The sequence below is a fragment of the Chlamydotis macqueenii genome, chromosome 4 (assembly GCF_036417535.1).
Source record: "Chlamydotis macqueenii isolate bChlMac1 chromosome 4, bChlMac1.mat, whole genome shotgun sequence".
In the NCBI taxonomy this organism is placed as follows: domain Eukaryota; kingdom Metazoa; phylum Chordata; class Aves; order Otidiformes; family Otididae; genus Chlamydotis; species Chlamydotis macqueenii.
Genome location: NC_141559.1, coordinates 71,185,498 through 71,197,971, shown reverse-complemented (window position 1 = coordinate 71,197,971; position 12,474 = coordinate 71,185,498). Strand labels below are relative to the sequence as shown.

The 12,474-nt window shown below is 42.9% G+C and overlaps 1 protein-coding gene across 2 annotated transcripts in view; it reads left to right on the top strand.

The window, feature by feature from the left end:
• CRMP1 (collapsin response mediator protein 1) overlaps positions 1-12,474 on the top strand; it is a 51,554-nt gene that overhangs the window by 32,021 nt on the left and 7,059 nt on the right. For both annotated transcript variants that reach the window (XM_086746944.1, XM_086746946.1), the window contains exons 7-10: positions 1,914-1,982; positions 3,985-4,105; positions 5,213-5,369; positions 10,711-10,852. In XM_086746944.1, the coding sequence (XP_086603070.1) occupies positions 1,914-1,982; positions 3,985-4,105; positions 5,213-5,369; positions 10,711-10,852 (489 nt within the window). The remainder of the gene's footprint in view (positions 1-1,913; positions 1,983-3,984; positions 4,106-5,212; positions 5,370-10,710; positions 10,853-12,474) is intronic.

Here is a 12,474-nt window from a genome sequence, read left to right as displayed (position 1 = left end):
TGAAGTTTAATACAATTTAAAACTACCAAAATATATAATTTATGGTTTTAATACAACATAAAATATTCTAGTAGAACAAAAATTAATCATAAGAAACATAGTAAGTCTATTACTGTAGGAATGGCAAAATGAAACAAATCAAGTGGCACCCATGACGTTTTCATATGTTCCCCATTAAAATCAAGGTGCACTCGTGGAATTGCATTTCTGATAGGAATCTGTTTCAGTTACATTTCTCTTTGGTGAGCTTTAATATACAGCCATGAAATATGAACATTTAGGAATAGAGGAAGTAGTAAAGAAATGTAAATTATATTATACATCAACATATTTCTTTACCATTGCCATGTCTCATAAAATCAGTCTTTCCTTATGCTTTTATTTAGGAGTGAGTATTTTTGGACAGTGAAAAGAAAGCTGCCTGCAGGGGTGTTTTGCAAGACTAACCTTTGTGAAAATACAAATTTGATCTTACCAAACAAATATTCTATCTTATTATCACTATAAAATCCTCTTACAGGGGGTAATTTTGTCATATGAACTGATTTTATGATTTCCTTTAGAATGTGAATCTGTCCTACTTCGTGAGCCGTTCTTTGCCATCTTGCTATTTTTTATATTATATGGTTGCAATTTCAGTTTTTGTTGTATTTTAATTATCTGAAGTCTATAACTGGCACTTTCAGAGCTGTTGCATTAATCATTTAGAACAGCTATTTTTTAAGAATACCTATGAAACATTATGATGTTCTAACCAAAATAATATCAGTTACGGAGTCAGATGAATACACTCCTATTGATGCCTTTTCAGCTTTGTTTGGTTGCAGCAAAGGCAAAAGTATATGTGAATATTAACTTGCTCAGGTTTTGCTGGAGTATGTTGGTAATGTGTGAGCTTTTCACCCTTGGGGACCTGGGATCAAATATTTATTAGATGACACAGTAAAGTAAGTTCAGTAACTTCATCCTGGTCTCTCGGGGACATTTGTCTGCATCACAGCGTCATTACATTTGTTGAACTCAGCTCATTAGAGACCTGTGGGCAGGGCAGGCCAGGGTCGGAGGCACATCAGCAGCTCTGGTCCCAGTTCTGTTCTGCTGGGAGACGTGGACCAACCTTACCAAAAGTGGTTGACCTCCCTTTTCTACAAAAAAGGGAAATTTATTCCAATACCACTGCTTGACTTTAAATTAAAAGATAGGTTAAGCTTTTTATCTAGTTTTAAAAATTGATCTCACTGCTGTGAAACTGGATAGCACTGATTTTTTTCTGACAAACCTGCCTTGGTCCTAAGATGGGGTTTTTTGTGTGGACATAGTGCCCTCACAGCTGGATGGCACTTTTTTGCTTTTGTGAAATCATAATTTTAGTGATTCACTCTGTAGGAGAAAAGTGTTACAGAAATCTGAGTGCCAAAGGCAGGACTTTGTTTTCATGAATTGTCAACAATGCTGGAGTTTTAAGGAAGGTAACAGTGCTGCATGGATTGCAGCCAGAGAGGAACACGTGCGAATGAAGAAAGAACTGCAGGCTGGAAGTGTCCATAATTTACTATTTAGTACATTGATTAAATCCTGTTCCCTGGGTTGGTGTCTTGGTGTCAAATAAGACTTTCTGGAGGGCAGAGGAGATTTCTGATGGTGCAACCCAATGGCTTGAGGCACAAATATGCTCTGTCGCGCTGCAGCGACAAATCTTCCCCTGAAATCTGTGCTGGCTGCGCATGGGGGGCATGGGACCGGTTTAGAGCCAGTGTTTTCAGTCATCCTGCCCTGGCAGCAGGCTTACGCGGCTGCTTTTACACAGACAAAAAAGGGGCAGTCAGAAAACATGGCTGTTAATTTGCCAGGGGATGCCTGGTGCAGGGGTCTCATCCTGGAGCGGTTGTCAGCATTTATCTCTCGTGCTGCAGGAACAAAAGCGTATCCTGGAGATGGGAATCACCGGACCCGAGGGACATGCCCTGAGCAGGCCCGAGGAGGTAAGAGGCTTCACTCATTTTGTTGTTCGTGGAAATGTTTTGTCAAGCATGTCGTGTCGGAGCTTGGCTTCTGTATGTGCAGATGGTAGAGGCAAGTCTGCTTCTCCCACAGCTTCTTCCAGTGTTATTCAAAGCCTTGAAAAGTCCACATCCCCGTCAGCCTGTTTGTTTGCCTGAAATACCCTTTCCCTGCTGCAGCAGGTGCGTTCCCTCAGTCCGGGGATACGTGTGTCTTTGTACACTCAGGAGTCACAGCTCCTGCTGCCCTGGGCACGGCACGGGTGTGCAAGGATTTTTTGAGCCTGACTGGTGCGATTTGATTTGTGATGACAAAAAAAAATGGGCTTATCCGGGTAAAAGTCAGCAGTGCAGCTTGTGGGTTAGGCTTTGGAATAACTGCATTCATTAAAAAGCTTTGGCTGCAAGCCTCATTTAAGATGCGTGTGCACATACATACCATGCATGTGCCCACGTACAAATCTAGGTTTATGCCAGCAGATAGAAATGCAGGCTGTAGAAATGCAAGTATGTGAGAATGGAAAGATGCTGCAAGGCAGCTCATTTTATGCAGCTCTTGTATAATAAAAACCAGGCTCTGGCATGGATCATCTTAAGCATCTGGATAGGGTTTCTTTAATGAGAAGGAATTAAGGTGGAGGCATGTGAATGTCCCTTAATGTACACAGTTCAACCCATTAATGAGATGATGGAGGACAGGAGTGGGAAGTGACTGCTTTCCTTGAAGACTAAAGAGGCAAGGTCCTGGAGATTTGAGGCTAAACTTGAAGAGATTGTTGTGGTTTGCAGATCTTTATATAACCTCTCTCCAAGGCAAAAGGAGTCAGCTTAATTGGTTGCATTCTTCTATTGAACTGTTTATGTACATTTTCATTTTGCTGTTTAACTTCCATTTCAATTATTCTAAAAGAATGGAGTTGTTTCCTTTTAATGAGAACAAGGGCCTAAGGAAAATCTGCATTTGCAGTTTCCAGAAAGGAATTTTGCGTCTTTCTGACTATCCATCTGACCACCTCAGCCCCAGCACTGAGGTACAGATGTCCTGCCTCCTTCCCTGGTCTTCTGCAGGTGCTTTTGGGGCTTTCAGGGCAAATGTTGTGAGAAAAGTCCTGGGAAAACCTGAAGTGACAGTCTGATTCAAGAAAAAAGATTTTATGAACTGTGAAGAATTAAGCTATGTGGTTTTGGAAGGGCTAAATTGCTCAACTTTTGTAGCACAGCTCTTGGAGAGAAATTTCTGTATCGTTAGTATTTTCAGTCACAACAGAGTTTTAGGTATTAAGATGCTGATACTCTTAGTCCATCTGGGAACGAGGTATAAAACTGATGAGTGGGGAAAGGAGTCTCCAGAGCCCATGGGAAGCACTGCCCCTCTGTCTGAAGATGACTGCTTTGTGTGCCTACATCCCAGATGGCTCCCTGGGAGCAGATTGCCTTTACACTTGCTGACAGAGGGGACTTACTGGGCAATGCTTCAAAAGCTTCTATGGATTATGGGCTAAATTCAGTCCATAGTGCTGAAGTTGCTGTTTGAGAATACTTTACATTCACTGTCCTCATCCTTATGTAAAGATTGCGTAGGGTAAGCTGCCAGGGAGAGCTCAGAGGTTGTCTCTGAGCTGGAGCAATGTTTCCTTGCTTCGTTCTCCTTCCAACTGCAGGGTAGAAGTCTGAAGCAGAAAAATGGGAGGGAGGTAGCTGCTTGGATGTGACATTTCCTGGGGTGCAGGGAGCCAGGGAGCTGTATTTGTGCCGGGGCAGCTATATGAGGAGAGTACAGCCAGGCTGTTCTTACTCCTAACGCAATGTCTGAGGTTGGGTTAGCTCCCTTTTTCCCAGCACTGTGTCTCTCTCCATGGAAAAAACAGAATCAGCCCATGAAGAATTCTTGCTAAACAGTGAGAAATATGATTCAGTCCTCCAATTCATTCTCTCTTCAGTCTGCTTTTGCAGTTAACTTTTTTCCTCCTCTTTTTCCCCTCAGCTTGAAGCAGAAGCAGTTTTCCGTGCCATCACCATTGCCAGTCGAATAAACTGCCCAGTGTACATCACCAAGGTGATGAGCAAGAGTGCGGCTGATATCATTGCACTGGCTAGAAAGAGAGGTAAGGACTTCCTCTTCTCCCTCAAACTTGGGTTGTTTTTTTTTTTTTTTTTTCAAATAGAAGGTCAGTGGAAAAACCTGTACATCTTGACCCAAATCACAAGATACAGGGAGAGGTTACCGAAGACTGGTAACACCATCGCAGACCTTAAATACTTAGGGCTGGGAAAAATGAAGGGAAAACCTACATTTTTTCAGTTCAGAAACTCTCACCACAATCTATAAGGACTCTCTGTCCCCTTGAAGATTGTTATAACTCTTCTTTATCCTGTCTTCCCTCTTACCTTTCCCTTAGAGTGCTGTGTCTCTGTTCATGAGAGGGAGATACTTTCTTCCTAGCAAGGCCTACCACATCCTCTTGCCTTCTGGGGATGTTTCAGGATGTTACCCTCTGAGGGGTGGCTTGGGTGGTGAACCTGCTGTTAGAGGTGCCTTGTCCTCCCTCCTGGCCTTGCTGCTGGAGGCTGACCCAGATGTGCACTGGGGATGCTTGTGGGTTGACACTGCTTGCTGGGGCCGTGGAGGTTACGAAGCACCCAAAAGGGACCTGTGAGCCTTGGAGGCAGCCGCTTTCAAAGCTGCATTTGTGAGTCAGGACCGTTCTGCTGGTTGGTGCTACAAAGTGCGTGAGCGATACGGAAAAGACAAAGAGCAAAATATTGTCTTGATATTTGTATTCTTGGAGACTTGGAGTGTGGTGCTGGTGAGCATGTGCTGCTATCTGCTGGTGCTGTGCCCAACCTGGGAGTAGTAAAAAGGCGTCTGTCTGCTGGGGCCCATCCTCCGCCTAAATGCACTCCGAAGCGGAGCAACAAAGGGAACGTGGCTGTGATTACAACAGCACAAATTAAAACCAGATCTGAACTGGCTCCTCCTGGATTAGAAAGGGAGCTTTGTAAATATGCTGATCAAAAGCATGTGTAGCTCAGAGAGCCTCCTGATTAATTTTTTATCATAGAGACAAAGCCAGGGCTGCTTAATTTTCTGGGAGCTACGCTGGCCATGTAGCAATGTGTAAATTATAAATGACTGCATGCAGCAAGCCGTACAATGTGCTGAAGAGAGAATGGATTGTAATCAGTTCCTGTGTATCCTTGCATTCCCCAAGGTCCCCTTGTTTTCGGAGAGCCGATCACTGCCAGCTTGGGGACAGATGGGACACATTACTGGAGCAAAAACTGGGCCAAGGCTGCAGCTTTTGTGACCTCGCCACCTCTGAGCCCTGATCCTACCACTCCAGATCACTTAAATTCACTCTTAGCATGGTAAGATCTTAATTTTTTTTTTAACAGACTGATGGCCGGCAAGTGCAAAAGCCACATGGGATGCAGCATCTAAGGATCAGCTCCGTTTGCTTTTGACCAGTCTCGTACACAAAACAGCAGAGAAGGGGCATAGAAAATCAGGGATGCCCACATCCCTTTGTTCAGATTGTCAGTCAGGTGAGCAGGCATGGACTCTTCAGCTCCTGGTTGGCATGACAGAGGGGCTATTCAGGAATCAATTCTTTTTCTTTCTGCTTGTCAAGTGGTTGCTAGTTGTACAACACTAGAGAGTCTTTAGCCTAGGACTTTGAACTGGCTTTCTCCCTAGTTCTCTGTTTTCTCCAGACAAATTGTTGATACATGATCGGAGAGCATCCTCACCATCAAGGTTAAGTAACGTGCCGGTGGACAGACCCTCCATCTGTGAGAACAGACTCAGTTTTAAGCCCTGGTCATATCTGGCAAGCACAGCTCCTGAAATCAGTGTTGTCCTTGAATGCAGAGATATCTAGAACCAAGAAAACTTTCCTTGTACAGTTTTTGTCAAAGCTGGTGCAGGATTGTAAGCTGTGAGCACATTTGGGAATTAGGCTGTCCTAAGCTAAATGGTGTTTGTAGCAGAGTTCAGTGGTTTTAGCTCCTGTGTATTGAAAACTTCTGACTTGGTAGTTTACCTTCATCTAGGGTGGACCAAAGCTGTGTAAGTTTACTTGTGTTTAGCTCTTGCAGCCTTGTTTTGACTTTTAGCTTGCATTGTGTCTTTATTGGTTCCAGGGTCCTCAAGCTGGAAGACAGCAAAGATAAGTGGTACCTATAGAGACGGTATGTCAGGCAAGAGGAAGTGGCCAAGATGGATTACAAAGGAGACTGTCAGGAACTCAGGTGGAGACAGGCCTTGGAGGCCATCACTTGACAGAACAGGGGTATGGGCTGACTGTCTTCAAGCTGGCAGGGAGAGAGAGATAGCACTAGGGAGATTAAAGGAATGTGGACAGCAGAGGGAAAAGTATCTCTCTCATACAGAAAAGAAGGCATCAGCAATGCCTTGCCAGCAACCCAGACCATAAACTCGTCCTTGAAGCTATTTCTTGCCTGTAGCCAGCTGCGGGTGTTCTTTAGCTTAACCATCTGTTTTGAAATTATATGGAAAGTCACAGCTGAAGTCCCACCAGGACAGATTGCTAGTGCTGGAGTGAGCAGGTCAACTTACCATTCAAAACCTTATTTAATGCCATGTAGTGGCACTCATCTCACCTGCTGTCTCCCCTTTCTAGGGTTTCCAGTGCTCTAGGCAGAGCAGTAGAATTTGAACCCTAAAAGTGACCCATTGGTCTTCAGGAAACATTTCCTCCTGAGATGAGTTTTCCACGTGACTGGCAGGCTGTATGGCAGGCAGTGCCAATGTGGCTGGTAATAGAAGGCCCCTGCACGTGTAATTCAGGGTAGGGCAGAGCTGCCCTTTATGTGGATGGGCCTGTATGCGCGATGGGAAGCTGCCGTCAATCAGTGGCACTGCTGCAGTGTGCACGCATCTCTCCTTGCAGGCTGTGCAGCCCAGCAAGCCCAGGTTTTAGCTCAGCTGCCCTAGCGCTGCTGCAAGGACAGCACTACCAGTGAATGCACAGCTGAGCTCTGAGTTATGTGCGGTTCTGGTAAGAATACACTGGAATTTTTTCTGTTCTGACGGTCTGATGGCAGAAATTATTTTCCATAATTGAGCTTTCTATTCCTTAAAATAAGGACAAGGAAGAAAAATTACTTTTCTGGTCTGATCCGTCACTATCAGCACGTTAAAGAGTGAAGCTCATTGTGTGAGGGTAAGGCTTTTAGCCAGCGCACGTGAACGTGTATCAAAATATTTGGCTCTTTATCAAACATGGCTATATGTTTGGTAGAAGAGAGTCCCAAAATAATAGTATATGGGTCAAACCAGATTAGCTAAAATAGCAAGAGAATTTTTAGAACTGCAATCCAAATAATGACTTTTTTAACACTAACATCAGAAAGACAAACTGAGGAGTCACAGAAGTTTTCATTATCCTCCAAGCATGCAAAAATGGCTTTTTTTTTTTCCTAGTGGCTTAAAGTCCTAGATCTTAAATGACAGCAGCTTAGCCTGCTTTCAGTTTTAATACTCTAAATCTATACTGTGAAACTAAAAAAAGAACTGTATGTTTTATCAGTCTGCCATGCATTTGTGGGGAATTTTGTGCAAGGATGGTGGTAAAGACAGTATTTCACTTTTCTATTGTGCTGTTCATTAGGAGACGAATATTTTACATTCATTAAAAAATCCTTACCACATTCTTCCTGTGCAGGTATGCAGCATACTGCTTGTGCTGTTTTCCAGAGAAAGAATTGATTTTTAACTGGAAAGCTGAATGTATAAAAATCCAGCATGTCTCATGGTGTTTGTGGATTGGATTTGCCTCAAGAGATTTGTTTCATCTGTGGGCTGTGCACCTGAGGTAGCTTTCATCTTCCGTGGTGTACTGCTGCAATATTGCCACTGTGATATGCCATCTCTTCTGAACTAGAGATGCGAGATCTTGGTGCTTCATGGAAGATGTAATCTGCCGTGAAAACCTTGTTTACGGTGAAGACTAAGATGATGAAGTATTGATGTGGCATTTAAAGGTGCACATATGTTAAAGAAGTTCACAGGCTGTCCAGGCATCCAATGTTATCCCCATGGCTCAAACCCTAGGTATCCTGTAGCAGAGTCTCAGGCATTGAATCTTAGAAAATAAATAATTTATTCAAATGGTACAGCTGGGAAAAATCTGCTCAGGCTGGGTGTCTCTGGAGAGTGACCCAGAACAAAGAAACCCCTGGACAATTATACCCTTACAATCCATGCACTCGCCCTTCACGCGCTCTTCGTGCGCTTTACACGTGCCTTTTGGTCCAATGGTAGTTACTGGTCTGGGGTCTTCTAACACCTTACTGGATTCCTTCTCTGTCTCCAGACAGCGTTAACTGTCCACATCTTGTCCAGCCGCAGCCCTCAACCATAGCTGCAACTTCTCAAAATAAGAACAGCCAAGAAAGAGGAGATCAAATGGGAGATGAATCTGTTGTCTGCTGTAGCTTCTTTATCTTCTGATTCGTGTTGGTCTTAGAACCTTCCAGGTGCTGTTGATGGCTGTTGCCTCCTTATCCTCTGTTGCAGTGGTCTCAGGGCCATCCTTTATGTAACTCAGTAAAAGTTATGAAAACTCAGCAAAAGTTCAGTGAAAATTCACAGCTTGCAGCCTAAGGCTTCTGCAAATCTAGCCACTCATGCTAAGTAAGCAATGCTAAGCAAACAGCATACCAAATCACACAACATCGTGCTACGACTCTTATATCCTCATGCTAGATGATTGACTCTGACGGACGCATTCTATTTCTAACATCTTATTTAAGCTAAATGGCTAGTATTTCTTAATATGTATGTCCACTTAATTCCCACCACTCTCTCTTTTGGAGGTGTTTTCTGTGGTGATCCCTTCTTGTCTCTCAGTTTTTCAGTTGATCTGATGCTCATCCCCCAGTTGACGGTAGCGTATATCTAAACAGGGGTGCCCGTGTCGTTAACCAGGACGTGCTGGGTGACTCTCAAGTGATATGCTTCAGCTTCAGGATTCTTCTGTTGATTAGACTGGGGAGCGCAGTGCATATCGTTAAATGTCGTTAAATGTCAGAGGAGAGGGAAAATGGAGTTCAGAGGAAGCAACTCCTTTTTATCTTTCAGGTGTAGGAATTAATAGCGTGGTGTAAGAAGCGCAATGTAACCTCAGGGAAACGGGCGGTGGTACAGGGCCTGGCTGTTTTCATGGTTGTATTCACCAGAGTGCAGAAAGAGAGAGAGGGTAAGCCACAAGAAGCTTTAGCTGACAGAAGAGCAACAAAAAGGAAGAAATGGCATTGTGATCTTCTGACTTTATTGTTGTGTTAGAATAAATGAATGTTTAACTGATGGATTTGGTATAATCCTATGGAGTAACACTAGGCATGATTCCTGAAGGGGTCAATGGAATTGAGGAAAGGATGACTGTTGTCTGGGACAAAGCTATAGTAAGTAATTACTTACTGTTATGGTTTTAATAATCAAGAATAGCTAAAACATAGCTGCCTTTTCACTATTAAATACCTGGGTTTGGCTTCTGCTGAAAAATGGATGGATGGACATGAGCAGGGTGAAGAACTAGAAAAAACACCAAAGCTTCTTCTCTGACTGTCAGCAATCTTTAGGGATGGCAGCCCAGAAAAGTGCTTCAGAATTACTGATGCGTGACTCTTTTTTCCTCTGTACTTGGCTATTTATTAGCTTGCTGGAATTTAAATTTATGGACCAGAATCATTCAGATGTTTCAGAGGTGGAACATAGATAATCAGTTAAAGAAAAGGATGACAGGCTGTTGGGGACATGGCCCTTCTGGAGTGATAGAACAGAAATCTTAGTGTGCTTCGGTGTGCTTGACTCCTGTAAGCTTAATCGAGACCTAAAAATACCACTTGTTTCCTGTGGATATTGAAGAACCTATCTTCTTTTTTGTCTTTCTATTTTTACAAGATTCTGTACATTGGTTATGTTCTTCCTCCTTATTCCCAAGAGCAGTTGTGATCCAGTTATGTTCTCTGCAAAAAAAAATTTTCTCTGGGCTGAAAAAAAAGCCTTCTTAAATAAAAGCATTGTTATTTGTTAGCTCTTTTTGTGTTTAAATCCATGCCTTTTTCTGTGTAAGACCTTTTAAATTTGATAAATCCAGAGTACATGTTTGACTTGAACTGTGCCATTATTTGTTAAATTAGAAGATTACCTGATAAAAACTTTCCTTCCTTTTTTTTTTATTTTCATGGTTCTGTTTTGGAAGGTCAGACAAGAAATATTTGTGTAAGAATTGCAACAAAAATACATGTGCAGGGGAGAAATACAGGGAAACAAGCCTGCTGCTCATAACTTTGCGTTGTAAAATTTGCCATTATTTTTCAGCATGGTTATGAATTAATTTATCTTGAGAGTGGCAGACATTTCATACAAGCTTCTGATCATTTCCTTAATCCTAGAGTAATCCTTTGTCCTGGTTAGTGGGCTTGTGCCTGATCTCTGTCGATAAGCAGCTGGAAACCCGAGGGAGCTGTAATCTGGGAGTTCAGGGTGCTCCAGGGGGATGGTGGAGATGTTCAGTGCCATTGTCGCTCTTCAGTGATCTGTAGCCAACACGTAAAGGCTGCTGACATGATTTACGGCCTATGCCTCTGGTGTGTGGGCTTGAAAGGTCCATTCACAACTAGTCTGAGACCAAGGTAGCCTTGGTGATGCCTGGTCTAAACCTTCTGTGTGTTAACTCCACAGTGGGGACCTGCAGGTGACGGGAAGTGGACATTGCCCGTATAGCACTGCCCAGAAAGCGATTGGAAAGGACAACTTCACTATGATTCCCGAAGGGGTCAATGGAATTGAGGAAAGAATGACTGTTGTCTGGGACAAAGCTGTAGTAAGTAATGACTTACTTTTATGGACTAAAAAGATATTGAGTGTTGGCTGGATAATGAAAGCCAGGAGACTCTTGGCCAGTACTTAAGTGACTCTAATATATTTCTGAGAATTCCCTGAGAGAGTGCTACTATGAGGTGAACCATTTCAAAAACCTTCTCCAGTCTTATAAACTCAGGGCTGTGTTTCACTTCTGACAGTGCAGCACCATCGTGTTTTATTAGACCTGAGGCTTCAGAGACTCCACCGCTGAATTTGCCAGTTGTGTCAGAGTGGATGCTTCTCAGAGATGTAGGATCTGGAGCACTTTAATGATTTTGAAGTGACCCTGTATAAACGTGATGAATGGATTGTTTGAATTTGGGAAGTATCTCATCGTTTTTGAGAAATCACAAATGGATGGCAGCCAAGCCTGAGGCTAGACTATCAAATGCTTTGAAGGAGAACATTGCATGTAATTTGTACTGGCATATTTTGCGGTGGGGTGCTGGTATAAATTAGCAATTTTTTGATGGTTCCATGGATCCTAATAAATAATGATATCCTCCCTCCATTGTCTATTTTTCACATACGCATCCATGCACACACACACACACACGCTCATGACCTTACATTGCATTACGCTTGAATGCATGTTGCAAACTGGGAAGTGGTAGGATTTACAATGCTCTCATGAGCAGTTCTCCCAGACTGTGTTTAATAACCGTGTTCTTCAGGGACCACTGTTGAGATTCCAAGCACAGAAGCAGCTTCAGGTATCTGCTGTGTAGAGGCAAAGCAGGGAAGCGAAGTGCAGCCAGCCGGGGCTGTTTCTCTTTCCTTACTCCCACAAAGGGAAGGAGCTGCAGCAAGGGCTGCAACGTGGGATTTACAGGTGGTTACGTTCAGTCCTGCACCGCTGAGTAGCTTATATTTTGCAAATCTCATGTTTTACCAGACAGGAAATAAGTCTTTATTTAATATTTAAAAAATTGGCAGTGTTGTTCTTCCTTGGAACATTATTCTTGCTTATTGCCAGGGAAGACCCCAAAATACCCTCCTGAGAAATCAAAATGCTGCTGTGTACAGCTGCTATTAAGCCATCGCTGACTGTATAAAAAGTTCAGTTGGTGGTGACATTCCTCCAGGCAAGGACTTTATAACTGGGGTTGTACTACTCAGAAGTGTAAGTTTGTTAATACTACCATCCATCGTAGAATGGACTTAATTTGGAAGAAATGTTTCTAAAAAAGCCCTAATCTTGATCTTCTATTTAATCTCCTAATACTCGCAAGTTTTTGTGTTTTAAAATTGTTAAAACATTTAAATGGAGATTACTAGGACTAGTAACAAAACACCCTTCGGCATCAGTGTGGAGAGAAAGGGACCTTAGACAACTGAGCCACTTGATGGTATCACCTGCATTAAGGTTTGATGGGCTGTTCTTTGGGCTGCCAGGAGCAACACACTCATTTATTTGAAACTCCCAAGTAATGTACCATGTATAAAGTCCTTCTTGATAAAATCTGTTTCATGTATCATCACCATATGTATGAACTACGTGCTTTCCAATATCTCCTTGACCATTCAGTACTCTGAATAGTAAATCCCCATTTTATCAGCGTGTTTTGCTCAAATCATGTT